Below are 20,226 nucleotides of genomic sequence, written 5' to 3'. Positions count from 1 at the left end.
TTTTTGCATGTAAAAGTTATTTTAAATAGGCCTACGAGTCAGCTCGACAGGTACGCAATACATTTGTTCAGCAATTTCCTGGTGAGTCCAGCTCCATGGCTAAACGGTTAACGTGCTGGCCTTTGGTCACAGGGGCCCCGGATTTGATTCCCGGCAGGGTCGGGAATTCGAACCATAATTGGTCAATTTCTCTGGCGCGAGGGCTGGGTGTATGTGTCATCTTCATCATTTCATCCTCATCACGACGCGCAGCTCGTCTACGGGCGTCAAATCAAAAGACCTGCACCTGGTGAGCCGAACATGTCCTTGGACACTCCCGGCACTAAAAGCCATATGCCATTACATTTCATTTTTTCCCTGGTGAAGTGCCACCTTCACAAGCACAGATTCACGTAACTGTTAATAAATTTGAAACTACTGGGTCAGTGCTCAATAAAAAACATGCGCGTATACAAACAGTTTTAACAGAGGAAAAGCTAGATGACATTCGTGCGAATCTTGAACGATCATCGAATAAATCACTCACAAAATTACCACAAGTAGGGGTTTCGCAGAGGTACAAAGCTGCTACACATTAAACCGTACAGGTTTACACGGACCTATTGTTTAAAACCTGTTGATCCAGCCACAAGAGTAAAATACTGAGAGTGGTATCTTGCATCATTGAATGATCGTCTATTTGACCCACAGTTTGTGTTCTTTTCGGATGAGGCCTGGTTTCATCTTAATGGTCATGTGGACAGTCATAACTCTCGCTATTGGTGTGCAGAAAATCCTAATGGTGCTTATGAAGTTCCTCATTATGACAGGAAGATTGGTGTTTGGTGTGCTTCGTCTGGTGTGAAAATGGGAAACCACGGAAAATCATCTTCAGGGCTGCCGACAGTGAGGTTCGAACCCTTATTTATTTGTTTATTTATTTATTTATTTATTTATTTATTCACGAAGCACAAGATACAGCTACACTGAGCAAATTTCACTTGCACTGTCAACAGATGCTGTTTTGCATCTATACGTTTATTAGGCTGATGACGACAGAAATCACTAGCTTCTACGTGAACAGAGACTGGACGTGCGAGGTAGCTAAATTACCTAGTTGCTGATTTCTCACCACGGTGACCACAGTTTGAGTCCCGACCAGTGTTTGTAAGGGTTTTCAAATGTGATTTCCACATACAACTTGGAAGTCCCGGAAGTAATGTTACGCGCCATCCCTGTGGTAGCTCCTTTCGGTATTTCTTGGAAGGCATTAGTGAGTCAGATGACCGGGGATCTCCCAGCCGGCCTGTAGGACGGGGTCGGTCTTTCCGGGTATTTTTCTCGTTGGCTGGTTTACCTGCGAGTTTCTGGTAGATGCGACGAGAATGTTCCACCTCTAGCCACATCATTCGAACTATAAAAAGGGAGGTGGAAAATCAGTGTTGGTGCTGGACTCAGAGTCAATGTTGGATTTCGTGGTGGAGTCAGCGTGAGACTCAACGTGTTGGGGTTCGGTGGTTGGGCTGAAAACGACAGAGGTGTTGGCTGTCACTAATGTCCCACCGAGGTCTGAACGAGGAGCTGTAGTTGTTGTGTCGGATGTCAAGCGAGCTGCAAACGACATACAGGACAGAAGACTGTGTACTGCCGCAGAGTATTGTGTGTGTGTGTTTCCGTGGATTGAGGACCACCATGAGTCAGCGATTGAAGCAGTCATCATGAGTGTGAGGGTAATTGGACCTGTGTTACTATTTGCTGTTGAATACTACTGAGCTGTTGCTGTTTAATTGTTCACTGCATGTGGCTGTGTGAATTAGTAGACTGTCCCTGGAGTCGAACCAAGGAATAGTCCTCGTGTGTTGTATAGCCAGTGGCACAGTGTTCAAACCCAGCGGTCTGCACACAGCTGCTGTATGGGCCCGGACCACCTGCTGTGTAAAAAAGAAGAGAGAGACTTGTAAATAGAAAGCAATTAGTGAATGTAGTCATTCATGGCTGAATAGAATTGTGCATACTGTATGTATATAAAAATTCAAGATTAGTGGTATTATTCATATGACGATAAAATACCTACTTCAGCCGATGTCTCACACCATCTGTTAGTGAGGGCATTTTCTACCTGCTGCCAGGTTCTTTTTTTAGATGGTCCCTAACGTGGGAGCAGACGTCATTCGCAGCCTCCCTTAAAATGGAGTACAGACGCTGCCCAGTGGATGGCCGTGGAATTTTCTCCACTGAGCGTCCACTACCCTTTTGAAAGAGCTCTGGGAATGCATTCCTTCTGATTATATGAAACGTATTAGCAAAATTACTAACTGGTTTGATAGGAGGCAGTTCGGGATTAGGAAAGGTTATTCCACTGAGGCTCAACTTGTAGGATTCCAGCAAGATATAGCAGATATTTTAGATTCAGGAGGTCAAATGAACATTATCGCTACTGAACTATCCAAGGCTTTTGGTAGGGTAGATCATGGGAGACTACTGAATAAAATGAGGGATACTTGAATAGATAAAAGTGTGGTTGAATGGGTGACTAAAATTCTAGAACACAAAACTCAAAAAATTATAATGGGTGAAGCATTAGCTGCTCCTGTGACGATTAAGAGGGGGCTCCGAAAGCCAGTATTACTGGACCTTCATGTTTACTTATATATAAAAATGATATAAGTAAAGAACTGGAATCACAGATATCTTCAGTAGCGGCGATTGGCGGGGTGAGGGGGGGCAGTCGCTCCCACTTTGTGGAGAAAACATTACATTTTTATTCCATTTTAGCTGACTGAAACCAGAAATTATTAAAAAAGGCGATTTGTACAAGCCCTTTTGTCTAATCAGCTAATTGTCTTCTTTATTTTTTTAATTATCAACAAAATTATTAGACGAAATAGGCACAAAATATCGTTTGTCCTGGCTAACCGATGTATATAGCGTCACAGCAAGTTGTGGAGACTTTGCATGTCCTGTGAAGAAGGGTAGCAGGTACATATACATACATTACTTTTATAGACCCTTATGCCTTTCAGTGTTCAGTCTGCAAGCCTCTGTGAATTGACTAAACATCGCCACAATCTTCCATTTGTAACTAGTGCTGTGACCTCATTTAGTTCTATACCTCTTATCTTTAAATCATTACAAACTGAGTCTAACCATCATCATTTTGGTCTCCCTCTACTTCTCTTACCATCCATAACAGAACCCATTGTTCTCCTAGGTAACCTATCCTCCTCCATTAGCCTCACATGACCCCAACACTGAAGCCAGTTCATGCGTTCAGCTTCATCCATCCAGTTCTTTCCTAACTTAGCCTTTATCTCCTCATTCTGAGTACCCTCCTGCCATTATTCCCACCGGTTTTACCAGCTATTATTCTTACTACCTTCATGTCTGCTACTTCTAACTTATGAATAAGATAACCTAAGTCAACCCAGATTTCGCTCCTGTAAAGCAAAGTTGGTCTGAAAACAGACTGATGTAAAAACAGTTTCGTCCAGGAGCTGACTTCCTTCTTACAGAACACTGTTGATTGCAACTGCGAGCTCACTGCATTAGCCTTACTACACCTTGATTTAATCTCACTTACTATATTACCATCCTGGGAGAACACACATCCCAAATACTTGAAATTATCTACCTGTTCCAGCTTTGTATCACCAATCTGACATTCAATTATGTTGAATTTCTTATATACTTACATCAATTTAGTCTTCAAAAGGCTAATTTTCATAGGCTTACCATACTCATTGCACCTATTTCCAAGTTCAAAGATATTAGACTGCAAGCTTTCGGCAGAATCTGCCATTAAGACCAAGTCATCAGCAAAGGTAAGACTGCTTACAACATTTCCACCTAACTGAATCTCTCCCTGCCACTTTATACCTTTCAGAAGATGATCCATGTAAACTACGAACAGCAAAGGTGAAAGATTACAGCCTTGTCTAACCCCTGTAAGTATCCTGAACCAAGAACTCATTCTGCCATCAATTCTCACTGCAGCCCAATTGTCAACATAAATGTCTACTCCTCTCGTAGCATTTTTCAGTTATCTGGAGCATACTGAAAATCTGATCCTGACAGCCCCTCTGTGGTCTGAAACCACACTGGTTTTCATCCAACTTCCTCTCAACCACTGATCGCACCCTCCCTTCCAAGATGCCGGTGAATACTTTACCTGGTACACTAATCAATGAGATACCTCGATAGTTGTTGCAATCCTTCCTGTTCCCTTGCATATAGATAGGTGCAATTACTGGTTTTGTCCAATCTCAAGAGATCTTACTAACATTCCATGCTAATCTTACTACACTATGAAGCCATTTCATCCCTGGCTTCCAAATATACTTCACCATTTCCGGCCTAATTTAATCTATTCCTGCTGCTCTATGACACTGGAGTTTATTTACCATCCTTTCCACTTCCTCAAGTGTAATTTCACCAACATTTTCCTCCTCCCCATGAGCTTGGTTGTTCGCAACACCACCAGGAAAATTTCCTTTTACGTTGAGAAGATCTTCAAAATACCTAGATTGTAGTGGCTCATCCCCCGACTTAACATACCGATTTTCATGCAATTCTCATCAGCCGTTTTCTCGTGATGCGTTTACATACATACATACATACATACATACATACATACATACATACATACATACATACAGACAGACAGACAGACAGACAGACAGACAGACAGACAGACAGACAGACAGACAGACAGACAGACAGACAGACAGACAGACAGACAGACAGACAGACAGACAGACAGACAGACAGACAGACAGACAGACAGACAGACAGACAGACAGACAGACAGACAGACAGACAGACAGACAGACAGACAGACAGACAGACAGACATTACGGAAGAGTAAAAAGTGCATTTCCTGGATCTGGTACCTCTAGCCTCCCATGTGTAGCAGTGGATGGCCTTATGCTTGAAGAATGTATTCGTAGCTGCTAAACCCATAATAGCACAGAAGTCCAGCAAACACTTCCTATTCCCATTAGCTTTCATATCTTCCCCACAATTACCAATCACCCTTTCGTATCTTTCAGTTCTATTTCAAACTCTTGCATTGAAATCACTCATTAGCACTATCCTATCCTTGCTGTTGACCTTGACCACAATGTCACTCTCACATGGTGAGCACACTGAGACAATTCTCGTCCTAATTCCTCCAACTGCCAAATCTACCCTCATCATTTGCTCGTTTTTGTGCCTAGAAGAAACTATGTTGTGTGCAATAGTATTCCTGATAAACAGTCCTAGCCCATATTCTGCCCTTCCCTTTTTATTAACCATCAAGTTCATTTTATTATCTCCTATCTCTTCCTCGTTATCTCCCCTTACCCGAATATCACTTATTCCTAGCACATCCAGATGCATTCTCTCTCTTCTATTTTCTTTCTGCCATAAGCCCCATTAGTATTGATACTCCCCATCGAATTCCACTTTGTTCGCCAAGTTGTTTCCAAGGAGTCCCTCGCCTGTCAAATGGGAGGGGGACTTTGTTATTCCCACAGGTCAGAAGCTTGCTTAAAAGTTTCTGAGGTTGGTAAATTCATGAAGCAGGGTGCTACCCTACTTACATATAATCCAAGTGAGGATCTCTCCTCTAATGGGTTAGGGACCACCGGTGGATTGTATAGCCCTAGCCGTCTGAGCACAAGGAAGGCCATGACTCGGAATATGTCCGAGATGCCCACTCCCATTCCATAGCAACTGATATCCCGACTTTCAGGATCACTTACTAGGCCACTCAGCCGTTGCCCATGGTTCACGAACTAGGATGTGACTACAGTAACCCACACCATGAACCATATACAGTATATATATTTTGCCAACGTCATGGGCGCTGAGGTATAAATTTAAAAAGAACTATATTTACCGCACTTAAGTTGGTAAACTGTCAACTTTTACCTCTCTGTCGAATTTCACTCAGAGAGCATCAAAAAACGTACCATTTTGTAGCAGTCTTCCAGTTTTGATGTATATACGCCCCCTCCTCCCCAACTACTATATCCCACAAACCCGGGTACTGTTTGTCGTCTTTACAATTTTTGCCCCTGCACTTTTAATTCCCAATAGCCGCCACTGGATCTCTTTGCGGGTGATGTTACACTCTAGATTCTTAGAGAGTAATAAATGTGAACTGGAAAAGATCCAAAGGAAAGCAGCACGATTGTGAGTGACTACAAAAAGACTTTGAGAATATTGTGAGATGGACAGCAGACAATGGTATGATGGCAAACGGGATGAAAAGTTTGGTTGTAAGTTTTATCAAGATAAGTTCTCTCAGCTTTAATTATCACTGTGTTAGGGATCACTGTAAGTACTTGGTGTAATACAAGGAAGTATCTTTATTGTTTATTGAGGTAATCACATTAATGAGGTTGTAAATGAAGGCTACAGATATCTTCATATAGTTATGAGGTCATTTAGGGGTTGTTGTAAGGATGTAAATGAGAGAGTGGAGAAGTCTCTGGTAAGACCCTAATTAGATTATGGCCAATGTACGGCTCTGGTAAGACCCTAATTAGATTATGGCCAATGTACGGCACCTTCACCAGGATTACTTGATACATGAACTGGAAAAGATCTTTAGGAAAACAGTATGATTTGTTCTGGGTGAGTTCTGACAAAAGTGTTGCAAACTTCGGGCTCAGAAGACTGGGGCGTAAGGAGATGAACAGCTCGACTAAGAGGAATGTTCCAAGCTCTCAGCAAAAAACCAGCATGAAGTGACAATTGTAGACGAATAAGCTTGTGTGGAGCTAAAAGATAATAATATGAAGAAGATCGGATTGGAATATTTTATCGAGGGGAACGTTCAATAAGTTTCCAAGTTCTTAGAAATCATTTAAGAGAAGACTATGTAAACAACTGATTAGCCACCTTCTCCAGCATCGTGCCGGTTTTTATCATGAGTTCTCACGCAGCTCTTGTTACTGTCAAAAAGAAGGAAGGAAAGAAAGCGTCCTATGTTTCATTCACATCCTATGTTGAAAGATCGTTTGGGAAAAGGACTGTTCTATAAACTATTTCATGACTTATCTGATGATTTTAGTTACTACGGAGAGGTCTATACTGTAGTGTCGTTCATACACAGCCGCATTTTAAAAATTATTGGTTGATTCACTTCAACCCTCATTTTAAAAATAAAATCAAGAGCGATGCAACAAGATGCCTTAAATATTGTTCCACCACGTCTTAATTAATAATCATATATATATTGGTAAAATCTCCATTATATTCTGTTTAGTCTGCCAGGCCTTTTCCCAATCAGTTGTGGTCAGCCAGCACCTTACGTGGATCTAACCTAATTTTATGGAGTGATGCATTCACTACTGCACGTATCTGTGATGGTTAGTAGTGCGGTGTGTTGTGTGTATACACAAACAAAAGAACCCAGTCTCCGAAGCAGTGGCGTTAACCATACGTAATTAAAAGCCCCAACTGAGGAAATGGCTGTGGAGTTTGAGTCAAGTAGCTATCATCTTGTGTTCGGGAGATAGTGGGTTAGAACTCCACCATCGGTAGCTCTTGACATGGTTTTCCGTTGTTTCCCATTTTCACATCAGGCAATGCTGGGGCTGTATCTTAAATAAGGTCACGGTTGCTTCATTCCCACTCTTAGCTCTTTCGCCATAAGACTTATCTGTGTTGGTGCTACCTAAAGGAAATCGTAAAAAAAAAAAAAAAAAAAAAGGACTCGACGAGAAATCTCACTCAGGATCCTCTGGAGCGAAGGATGTTGTGCTGAACATTTAGCTAATTGAGTCCGACGACAAAATGTCAATTATATTGAAGACTTAAAAAAAGTGAGGTCACTTGTATTTGTAAAACTTTACTTACAGAGCTCGTTTCTTTCCTGGGATGTTCTTCCTCAAATTCTCTGAAGAACTGTGTCATTACTTCAGACCATGCATTTCTCCTCTCAATTTTATTACTACATTCGTCACAGTTTAAGTTCCAGTGCCGGCCCCCCAGTGTAAGGGTAGTGCGCCAGCCTCTTACCCGGAGGCCCCGGGTTCGATTCCCGGTCAGGTCATTGATTTTTACCTGCATCTGAGGGCTGGTTGGAGGTCCACTCAGCCTACATGCTTACAATTGAGGAGCTGTATGATAGTGAGATGGCCGCGGTCTAGAAAATGATAACAGCCGAGAGGATTCATTGTGCTGACTACACGACACCTTGTAATCTGCAGGCCTTCAGGCTGAGCAGCGGTCGCTTGGTAGGCCATGACCCTTCAGGGCTGTTGGACCATGGGGTTTGGTTTGGTTTGGTTTGGTTTGGTATGCTTTGGTTTGGTTTTTAAGTTCCAGATGGACGCTGCTCAATTTGTATAATTAAACATTCCGTGTTTATTTGGTCCACTTGTTTACATAGATCATTCATACTGAATGTAATATACGGTACTTGTTTAGTGCAGTTTACAGTATTCTGAAACGGAATACGTAACGAGAAATGCACGGTGACACTGAGGAGTGTTCTGAATGGAACATAGCACAACTGAAGGCGAGTAGCTGGGCTACACAGCATAGACGACTAGATCCCTCATTGCACTCCTTATACCGGCCTTGACAATCGCTTGTGAAGCCCAGCATAAAGCTGTAATTGGAAAGTTTCACCATAATGCCACTGGAGCACTGGCCTCCTAGTCACTGACAGGAAGCAGAATACCGCAAATTGCCGCATTTCCAGTTTTATTTATATTGTTTTGCTGCCGTAAATGTTGGCAGTGTGTTCGCAATGAGGTGCTTGTTGGCTTGATAATTTGAGCTGATAGTTGTGCGCTAGTGAGTTAAATTTTTTATTGCGTAGTATGGTGATTATATTTTTTGAATTGTGTTTACAACTCTTGGAATTTGTGACATTATTGTGCGCCTTTCTGTACTTCGAGCAGAAATTTTCTGCAAACAAGAACAAATGTAACTTCTCACTGTAACTTCATCCTAAATAAGAATTTTAATGTATGCGCTAATTTGTTTTTCTAATGGTGTAATGATTTGCTTTTCTTTAACTGTGTTTGGAAATATTCAAATATGTATTGCTGTGTGCCTTTTTGTATTTTGAACAGGGAAAAAAAGAGCAAAGGGACACTATCATTTCAAAAATTCTCTGTAGATCAGGACAAAACTACGGAGTGGCTCAAAGCAGTTAGCACTTTCATCTTAGATTTCCATTTCTATTTCGGGTATTTATCTTCTTTCTTTCTTAATCTGTTTACCCCTCCTGGGTGGGCTTTTCCCTCAGACTCAGCGAGGGATCCCACCCCTACCACTTCAAGGGTAGTGTCCTGGAGCGTGAGACTTCGAGTCAGGGATACAACTGGGAAGGATGACCAGTACCTCACACAGGTGGTCCAATAATGTCACAAATTTCCAATTACAACGTTAATAAAGAGACTTCAATCCAAACTTCCCTTACGACTCTACACAAGAGACTACAGCCGTTCCTTCCTGCTAACATTTAACACAGCAACTTATCTTCAAGCACTCTTCTTCTCTCATGCTTCCAGAAAACTACAGTTTTATCATTTCACATTTATTACAAACCCCACTTGATGTGATTATTATAGTGACATTCAATCTGTTTAAGATCCAAAAGTTTCCTCTAGTGTATAAACTCACGACTACTTGTATTTTAAACTTCATTAAGGCCTCATTTCAAGAATTTCTTAACTACATTCAAGAAAGTGTATAATTTTACGAATATTTGTATTTTAGACTTTATTAAGGCCTGATATTAAGAATTTCATTACTATTGTCAACCATTTCACACATTTCCAACATTTCCTTCACATTCATATGCAAGTTAATTACAATCAGGTACCTGATTAATCAACTTTCAGTTTGAGATTAAGGCTGAAGATGCCCATAATTAAAGGGCAAAACATGTCCCTATAATTTTATTTAATTCATTATCTTTTTTATGTATTGAACAGGTGGAATAAATAAATTTTAATATTTATTTGACTTCATTGTACTTTTCAATACGGACCTAAACATGAGAATTATAACATGTAAGTGGTATGTTCGGAGCTGTCAGTGGAGAGATGACGTGGGAGGACATCAGTAGACGAATAAGGAAAACAACAGATAGGGAATCTGCCACCTGGGCGACTGCCCTAAATGCAGATCAGTAGTGATTGATTGATTTCTTTAACATTTAAACACTGACAATTAAGAACCATTACTGTGAAGCCAACGTATGAAGTGTTGTTACCTGAGCAATGAACATTATACAATGTATTTACTGAAAATACATTCCTCTCACTGAATTAAAAAAAAAAAATTCTTTTTCTTGCTATTTGTTTTACGTTGCACCGACACAGATAGGTCTTATGGCGACTGTGGGATAGGAGATGGCTAGGAGTGGGATGGAATCGGTCGTGGTCTTAATTAAGGTAGAGCCTGATGTGAAAATGGGAAACCATGGAAAACCATCTTCAGGGCTGCCGACAGTGGGGTTCGAATTCACTATCTCCCGGATGCAAGCTCACAGCTGCACGCCCCTAACCGCACAGCCAACTCGCCCGGTATTTAAAATTCTAATGAAAGACATGAATGAAATGTAATCTGAAACTGTATATATTGAAATTTAAATCTAAACATCCTTAAGTCAAAATAGCGGTACTTATGTTATCCATACAATGAATATAGAAAAAAGTAGGATTTTTGTGTTATGTCCAGCCCCCTTCCTGCGAGCAGCACTTGAAGAATTTTAAAATTCTAATTGAACAATGACTCTTAATCTCAAGATTAAAATCAGTAGACAAAAGTCTTGGGGTAAGTTCTGCTATGTATCTACAGTAAATGCCATGATAATAAAAGCGATTACTATTATTCCTCACATTAAGGAACGTCAGTTAGACTACGCTATCTTTCCGCAGTTTCATTTCACAATGTTATTTTGGCACATATCAATGAAAGTAGCCTTTAGGATTAATCATTTTAACAGTATTAGTCAATGTAACATACTCCATTATTCCCTAAATTAAGATAAATCGGCGATCAGAGTCAATATCAGATCGTCAGCTGGACTACTCCATCTCTCCGCAGTTTCATTTCACAACATTATTTTGGCAAATATCAACGAAAGTAAAGATGAATCATTTTTAACAGTATTAACCTATGTAACATACTCCATAACTCTAAATTACGATAAATCGGCAATCAAAGTCAATATCTTTTCCATATAGAAGTATGGATTTCTACCACAAATAGATAGGCTGCCAGCACCATATGTCGAGCTGTGTAACTACTCTGATTACAGTACGCGAACCCGATTGTCAAGGCCGGTAAGGAGCTAGTTAGAGCGACGCATCAAGTTGGAATGTAATATACGGTACTTGTTTAGTACAGTTTACCGTTTTCTGAAATGGAATACATAACAAGAAATGCACAGTGACAATGGAGAGTGTTCTGAATGGAACGTAGCAACTGAAGGCGAGTAGCTGGGCTACACAGTTGCCTAATGTGAAGACCTCACACCAGCTGACGCCAGCCGGGCTTGCGGAATCTGCCTCGGCTGCCGGTAGCGGGAGTCAGCTACTGCAAGGTCGGTCGCTGGACTTCTTTCTGTAGCTTGGCTACTCAGTAACGGGTAGCCTAGTGTTAGGGGCTCCATTTAAAACAATGTTTCCCAAGCACGAACGGCTGGCAGCCGATTCTAGTCGCCTAGTATGAAGCGGCCCTCAGTGGAATTACATTAGTGGATGAATAAGGCGTGGTGCTTTTAAAAGTAAAGAAAATCATAATCAAGAGGAGAAATGGGGGCAAATATACATTTACAGGAATATTACTGTAGGGATGGGAATAATTTATTAAGGGAAATGTTCAATAAACTTACAGTTCTTTGAAATCATTTGAGAAAAGTCTAGGTAAACAGTTGGTAGGGAATCTGCCACCTGGGCGACAATATTAAAGGCCGATCATTGATGATTTGATTTACTGATTGATAGTAGGGTGTTTTGGAGAGTTCTGCTGCCGCTACCACCACCACTCGCCCCTGGGAGAGGCCTGATCCGGTGGGTGACATAGCAGCGTGGAGCAGGCTGCTAGCTAAGAGTGTGCCGTTAACCTTATTTGGCTAAGAGCACACTCTTAACCTCACATGACCTTGCGCTGGCTATGTGTCCAGGCTTAACTTTAAAGACCAAAGTTCGATGCCAAAAGTGCAAGCTTACCCTAACAGCCAACGTGATTATGGCAAAGAGGGCAAGCTTAACCTAACAGGCATGACGTGTCTAGACTTAACCTCGCAGTCCCGGGTTCGAACCCAGGCCTAAGGGCGGTAACCCTACAGACTTAAGTTCAATGCCTAGGCTAACCACATAACAGTGTAAGCTTCAATTTACATGATGTTAATGGCTAAGAGTGTAGGCTTAACCTTATGCTGACCAGGCATTAACCTAACCGGTTGGCCTTTCCTACACCCTGGCTAAAAGTGCAAAAGTGCAGGCTTAATCCTCCGCTGACCACATGTCAACCTAACTTAACCTCCCTGGACTTGAAGCTGAACTTGGGACAAGATGGCGGCTATAAGGCTTAATACTATGCTTATGCATAGGGGTGTACCATTGGAAAGCGACTTAAGGGGGCTTGGAACAAGGTGGCGGCTACCAGGCTTAATACGTATGTTTTATTCATAGGGGCGTAATGTCGGAAGATGACTTTGGGGGCTCAGAGCTGAACTAGGAACAAGATGGCTGCACACAGGACAAGGGAGATGGTGTAAGGCTTAATACATGTGCTTTATTCGTAGGGGCCATAACGTTGGAAGGTGTAACATTGGAAAGCAACAAGGGAGCTTGGAGCTGAACTTGGAACAAGATGGCAGCTATAAGACTTAATATGTATGCTTTATTCATAGGGGCATAATGTCAGAAGGTGACTTCAGGGGCTCAGAGCTGTATCAGGAACAAGATGGTGGCTGCACATGGGAGTAGGTAAAAGTGTGACTGAATGGGTGGCTATATTTCTAGAAAATAGAACTCAGAGAATTAGAGTAGGTGAAGTTTTATCTGACCCTGTAAATACATTATAAGACCATTTCAAGGCAAATAAAAATAAAATAAAACAAAGAAAAACACAATAAAACCAATATACCGGTAATGCTGTAATAACTGATGCACTCTTAGTGTTCATATTACGAGATAAGGAACACATCTGTAAATACTTCCATATCAATAATAGTTGTATTTAAATAAACTACTTCTTACAAAAAGACAAAACATTGGGTGGGAGAAATCCACAGACTTGACCCTTTATGTGCAAACAACTGTGCAACCACAGACATGTAAAAAATACGCCTTGTTGAGAATGTTTTGTCTTATGTATCAAAGCAAAGTTTCATTGAAATTGACCATATCTGTTCAGATACAAGCTCTCAAATGGCTGGTAACAAGTGGAAAGTTTTCTCATTATTTCTTAGCAAAGCTCCTATACCTGGCCTGGAGATCCCAAGCAGCTGGAAATCATATGCGACCTCTTACAGTCCATGGATTTCCCCAGTGAGTTCCATTGTACTGGCTGGTGCAGGTCAGCTGTAACAGTGTCCAGTGCTACAGAAATTAATAAAACCAAACAAAACCTCATGATGCTGCAGCCCTGAACGTCCTTGGCCTACCAAGTTGCTGCTGCTCAGGCTCTTGCAGTAGCCTGGACAGATCCATGCCACTGAATAAAGCAGTGTCACCTAATTGACAAGTTAGGGCATGCAACTTTTTGATAGTGTACTCCCACAAATACGTTAAAAATGCTTTTGTAAACACTTGTCTTATGAATTCCTCTGTAAGAGGTAGGCCTACAGTACATCTCAACAATTTACTCAGCGGAATATTTAACCATGAAGGTAATTTAATGAAGCTTGCTTGACTATGCATTTTAATGATAGCGTATATCTAGTCGACACGTATCACTCGCATATAGGGCAAAACTCTACTAAGCCAAGAGGGAGCAATTTCTGTTTGGAGCAGGCAATATGCACTTCCACCAGCACTCAGTCCTAAGCTCTAGGATAGATGTGGTGGTGATGATTATTATTTTAAGATGAAGTACTACTAGGCAACCATCCTGTCTTAACACTAATCACAGGAAAACTGGACGAGGCCTGACGCTTCTAAGAATGAAGATATCGGATAAAGAAAGGGACACGAACGGCCTGAAAGTGAAAGTCTCCCTACGCCTCGCAAACCTGATTATGTCGGGGTCATAAAAGAACAAGGAGTTGACCAAAGGAGGTCAGATAGCAAAGATGAAAATGAGAAGCCTGACACAAGTAAGTGGAAGGAATGCCAGAATCAGGTAGGGGAACCACGATCACCAACCCATGCTTCAAACTGAAAGCTGCTGGTCCCTTCTTGTAGCCTCTTATGACAGACAGGGGATGCTGTGGGTGTATTCCACTGCCTCCTCCCATAGGGGGATCTTGGATAGAGGGCGCTGTATTTGAGGGTTGATTTGAATACATTTGGGGTGCTTAGCTGAGCTCGGTTCACTTGTGAGGAAGAACATAAATGAAGCATCAAGACTTCTAGATAGGCACTTGGTCCTGGAGTTCATTCAACCTGCTAGAGAAATTAATAAAACCAAACAAAACCTCATGACGCTGCAGCCCTGAAGGACCTTGGCCTACCAAGTTACTGCTGCTCAGGTTGAAGACCTGCAGATTATGAGGTGATGTGTGGTCAGCGTAGACTCGGTGGACCTTGAACCATCCCTCAGATCCACATGAAAATCTCGACCCTGGCCAGCAACTGAACCTAGGCCCCAAATGCGAGAAGAAAGCATGCTAACCATAGACCATGGAGCCATCTCAGAAATGAACACCAGGTTAATTTCTTCTTTTGAGTTCATCCTGTGTACCCACATCTTTTGCCATCTGTTTTCTGTTTTCTAATTTCTCTAGCAGGTTGAATGAACTCCAGGACCAAGTGCCTGTCTAGAAGTCTCTTTCCTTTTCCAATCCGTCTCCTATTTCTTCTTCTTATTCTTCTTCTACTCCTTCGTACACAGCCATTTTCAAACAGATGGCCTTTTTCGTCATCAATCCATGCTTGTCTCTCTATTGCTCCCTTCTTCCCACACTGACATGTGATTGTGGTTTTCCTGTTATGTATTCCTTTTCATGTTACTCTCTCCCGTGCAGTTAGGGGCGTGTGGCTGTGAGCTTGCATCCAGGAGACAGTGGGTTCGAATCCCACTCTCAGCAGGCCTGAAGATGGTTTTCCGTGGTTTCCCATTTTCACACCAGGCAAATGCTGGGACTGTACCTTAATTAAGGCCACGGCCGCTTCCTTCCAACTCCTAGGCCTTTCCTATCCAGTCGTCGCCATAAGACCTATCTGTGTTGGTGCGACGTAAAGCCATTAGCATGTTACTCTCTCTGTATTTAAGATTTAATTAATTAAATTGTGAAGATAAGAGATGTGCTGGTACACATGAAAAATAACAGAACAAACAAACAAACAAACAAAATCATGTATACTGTTACTTACTGTACTAACTATGAACACCTTATGAAGTCTCTGATGTAGCCTCAATTTGTGCTGAAACGTATATGAACAATGAATTAGAATCAATTTACAAATGCATAAAATGATTTTTTTTTGGAAAGTTACTCATGAAATTCAGCTATCACATTAAAAGTTTTATTCATACAGATATAATGATGTAGTATTCTGAATCCTGCATGTTTACTTCTTACAGAGTGGCCAGTATGTGAGTTAGGAGGAACATACAGTGTAGCTCACAAGATCTACTGTGACAAGTATTTTACATGCCGGCAAGGCAAGCCCTACCTTGAGCAGTGTGTAGAGGGCCAAGGGTTTGTGCCCTACACAGGGTGCAAACCACTGTCGTTTGTAGACTGTGCTGGACGGATCAAACTACGTAAGTATTGGTTGATCACCATCAATCATCATCATCAAAGACTATTTAATCACTCCTCTCTGTGGCCAAAGGTCTCCCTATCTTCCTCCAGTCTCCTCTATTTTGCTCTATTTTGTGTGGTTCTCTTTTAGGAATTGATCATTACTACCTTATGAATGCGAGACATGTTTTGCCTTTCATAGAAGGCATCTTCAATCACTGTACCTCCTCAAGGTTAAATTAGGCACCTGATTTATTATTAAACTATAATTACTAAGATTTAATATTAACATATTTACACTAGGAGCAGTCTAAGGAAAAATAATATAATATTCTGTATTAATGTGTATAACAACAATATCAGCCATTGGCTGTTGATTACTAGTTGTGACAAAGGTACGTATACAGTGCTTAGCAGCAGTGGTCTGATTTGAAAATTTAAATATTAGATTATTTGGAATGTTAGGAAAAATATTCCAGCAATTTGAGAGGATGTTAAACGAGACATTATTCATAAGTAAAGTCGTAAAACATTGGAAAAATTATCTGGTTGAAGTCTTAGGTTCAAGAATTTTGGCTTGCAATAAGTAATTGGTGATTGAACTTCGGCAAAAAAGGAAAAAGAATACAGTATTTGGTATTAATGTGTATAACAACAATATCAGCCATTGGCTGTTGATAACTAGTTGTGACAGAAGTACATATACAGTGCTTGTGGTATGTTCCGAGCTGTCAGTGGAGAGATGGTGTGAAATGACATTAGTGGACGAATAAGTTTGAGTGGTGTCTTTAAAGGTAGGAAAGATCACAATCTATATATATAAAATAAAAGTTTTGTCTGTACATTGCTCAGAATTTAAAAAGGAAGGTATTTCTGTATCAGTCGAGTCCACAGCAACAAGGAAATGCACTTTTTAAATTTCTGTAATTTCTGTCTGTCTGTCTGTCTGTCTGTCTGTCTGTATGTATGCATGCATGCATGTATGTACACACATCACAAGAAAATGGATGAAGAGAATTTAATGAAAATCGGTATGCAAAGTCGAGTAATAAGTCACTACAATCTAGGCTATAAATAACTTTATTCACGCTGAGTGAAATGGTAGTTTAGGGGAAGGCCTAAAATTTAATTCTCAAATATTTATTTTATTAGTGGTCTATCTTAATGAAAATTGGTATGCAAAGTCAGGGAATAAGTCGCTATAATCTAGGCTATAAATAATTGTATTCACGCTGAGTGAAATGGTAGTTTACGGGAAGGCCTAAAATTTAATTCTCGAATATTTACGTTATTATTCTTCATATCTTAATGAAAATTGGTATGCAAAGTCATGGAATAAGTTGCTATAATCTAGGTCATAAATAATTGTATTCACACTGAGTGAAATGGTAGTTTATGGGAAGGCCTGAAAGTTAATTCTTATATACAGTATTTATATTATTAGTGCTCGTATCTTAACGAAATTTGGTAGGCATAGTCAGGGAATAACTCACTACAATCTAGGTCATATATAGTTGTATTCACGCTGACAGAAATGGTAGTTTAGAGGAAGGCCTAAAATTTAATTCTCAAATATTTATGTTATTAGTGGTCCTATCTTAACGAAAATCAGTATACAAAGTCGGGGAATAAGTCGTTATAATCTAGGCCATAAATAATTTTATTCACAATGAGTGAAATGGTATTTTATTGGAAAGCCTAAAATTTAATTCTCAAACATTCATGTTATTAGTAGTCATATCAATATAAATACATCACTAAAGTTATATAGTATATAATTTCCGATCATTTATGTCTTATGCATTGTTACCATATTGTCTATTATCACAGATATATTCACAAATTTGAATTTTTGCTACTAAGTCCATGTCAGCGCCGAGTCACGACAAAATGGGTAAACAGAATTTAATGAAAATCGGTGTGTAAAGTCTGAGAATAAAGAACTACAGTCTATGCTATAAATCATTTTATAAAACACCCTAATATCACAAAGTCGAGAGAAAACTAAATGTGAAGGCCTACAATATAAAAAGCTAATAAAATTGATCAACAATAACATTACACTGACCATTGTTTGTTATGATGTGCTTTGTGTCTTCTGTTGCCACTCATATCCAATAGCTAGGATTACTGCTGCATACAGAGCATATTTTTTTAAATTTGCTTTAAGTCGCACCGACACAGGTAGGTCTTATGGTGACGATGGGATAGGGAAGTGCTAGGAGTGTGAAGGAAGTGGCCTTGGCCTTAATTAAGGTACAGCCAAAACATTTGCCTGGTGTGAAAATGGGAAAGCATGGAATACCATCTTCAGGGTTGCCGACAGGGGGGTTCAAATCCACTATTTCCCAGATGCAAGCTCACAGCGGCGCGCCCCTAACCACACGGCCAACTCGCCTGGTCGTACTGAATGTAACAGCCTTCCTGAATATTGGCGGGAAGTAGCTGGGAGTTAGATAACTTTCTTCTTTAGCATGTCATTCCTCTGTTTCATACTTTTTCTGATACTACTGGTGCATAACACACTGGTTCATCAAAGCATTCAAGCTATTCAATACCTACTCTGAGGCACTGATTGGAATAAGCAGAGTGCATATTTAATGGAATAAAGGCAGAGGAGTGTTCACTGCTGTCTGCGGCCTGGTCACTCCAGCTCTGGAACTTCGGACTATTAGATCAGCGCCATAGTACTGTTCGTTAAAAGTGAGAAAATGTGTGGTTTGTCATTTGATCGAGCATTTTATATGATAACATTGCTTTTAATCGCTACTTTCCTACAGACGTTTTTGTAATGTCCTATGATGACTTCAGTTAGGAAAACCACAAAGTCAGTCTTTCTGAAAATCCCATAGCGATCCCTGACCTGGCCGGGAATCAAACCCGGGCCTTCAGGTAAGAGGCAGGCACGCTACCCCTACACTGCGGGGCTGACACTGGAGGTAATACTGGTCAAAATAAGAAGAAGGAAAAATAAACTGGAAAATTGGAAGACGAGTTAAAAAACAGAAAGTTTCCGGGTAAATTGGAAGGGTTGGCAGGTATGCATTAATGATTTCTGGAATGTCCTTTCTGGAACCTGTTTCTGCTTAAAGTTCCTATACATACCCTTCCATTTTTTACTAAAATTCATATGATTACCATTATTTGTCATACTTTCTATCATTCACATTACCTATCCAGTTAACATTTGGTACGGTATATTGAGATCACCTGCTACAATCAAATTCCTTTATGTCTTGTTTCTCATATAGCTGATTACCTTATCAAATAATTCTGCATCAGCCTCACCCCTTCCAGGTATGTACACTCCAAAAACATCAAACAGCCTATTATCTTTAGAGATGAGCCTTACACCTAGAATTTCATATTTCTCATAACTTAAATTATTCTTTCACCAGTATGAATACTTCCACTGGTATCAAATCTATCATGTCTCTGTGATCAACACTCCATTTCTGAGAGAAAATTTCCATATTCAGGAAACTTTGCATCATTCTGCTGCTGACAAACCTCCGGCTTTCCCAACTTCAGAGTGAGAAGCCAGGTGACTAGTGATAAAATATGCCAGCAATTAGTTGCTTCTGAGAACTGTACCGGAATGAATGTGTGACTGTTGCTTGTGTATTATTATGTATATTGTTTGCATATTAAGTAATCAATTGGAAAATGAAGTATTCGGTGAACAGCAAATTTATTTGGTGGAATTCTTCTTCTTTCCTGGCCATATATGTACCCATAAAACTGGAACTCCCAAGCTCACTGAGGGTCGGCTCGTCTGACTCGGAGACAGTATGTCCGACGTTCTTGCACCAGATCTAATGGCACTTCACTTTTCCTTAAGGCAGTCTCAGCAGTTAGTTTCCATGTTGCCTTAGGGTGTCCCCTTCCTCTCTTTGGCTCTTTGATGGCAAGAGCTTGCTGTACTAGATGGTGTTCATTTCTTCTTCTGACGTGACCAAAACAGTGGAGGTGTTTTTCCTCCATCTTGTCGTTGATGGGCAAAACTTTAAAAGATCTTTGCACATGCTCAATGCGCACTTTGTCATGCAGAGTGATGTCTGCTGACCATTGCAGCATCCGTATCTCTGTGACATGCATTCGCTGGTCATGCCATTTTCTGTCTTGCCCAACATTCGGAACCGTACATTTATTTGGTGGTATATATTAAAAAAAAAAAGAAAGATAACTATAGAAGGTGCATCTCATTCAGAAGTTTATTCATATATATTCCGACATTAGCATTCCTACAGAATCTTGCGTTTTGAAGTTGGCGAGAAAGGGGTGTATAACAGGTTCAGTTTGTGATGTACAGAGAAAAGGGAAAGAGGCATGTTTTAACTAAAGATAAATTTTGGGAGTAGTTAGAAGCAAGCCCT

General features: G+C 40.5%; 1 protein-coding gene across 1 annotated transcript in view; it reads left to right on the top strand.

The window, feature by feature from the left end:
- Positions 1-20,226, top strand: part of LOC136877759 (uncharacterized) — a 45,396-nt gene that overhangs the window by 8,398 nt on the left and 16,772 nt on the right. The window contains exon 2 of the mRNA XM_067151965.2: positions 15,688-15,870. Coding sequence (XP_067008066.2) covers positions 15,688-15,870 — 183 coding nt within the window. The remainder of the gene's footprint in view (positions 1-15,687; positions 15,871-20,226) is intronic.

The sequence above is a fragment of the Anabrus simplex genome, chromosome 7 (assembly GCF_040414725.1).
Source record: "Anabrus simplex isolate iqAnaSimp1 chromosome 7, ASM4041472v1, whole genome shotgun sequence".
NCBI lineage: Eukaryota > Metazoa > Arthropoda > Insecta > Orthoptera > Tettigoniidae > Anabrus > Anabrus simplex.
The sequence above is the reverse complement of the archived record's forward strand: the minus strand, read 5'-3'. Positions and strand labels throughout refer to the sequence as shown.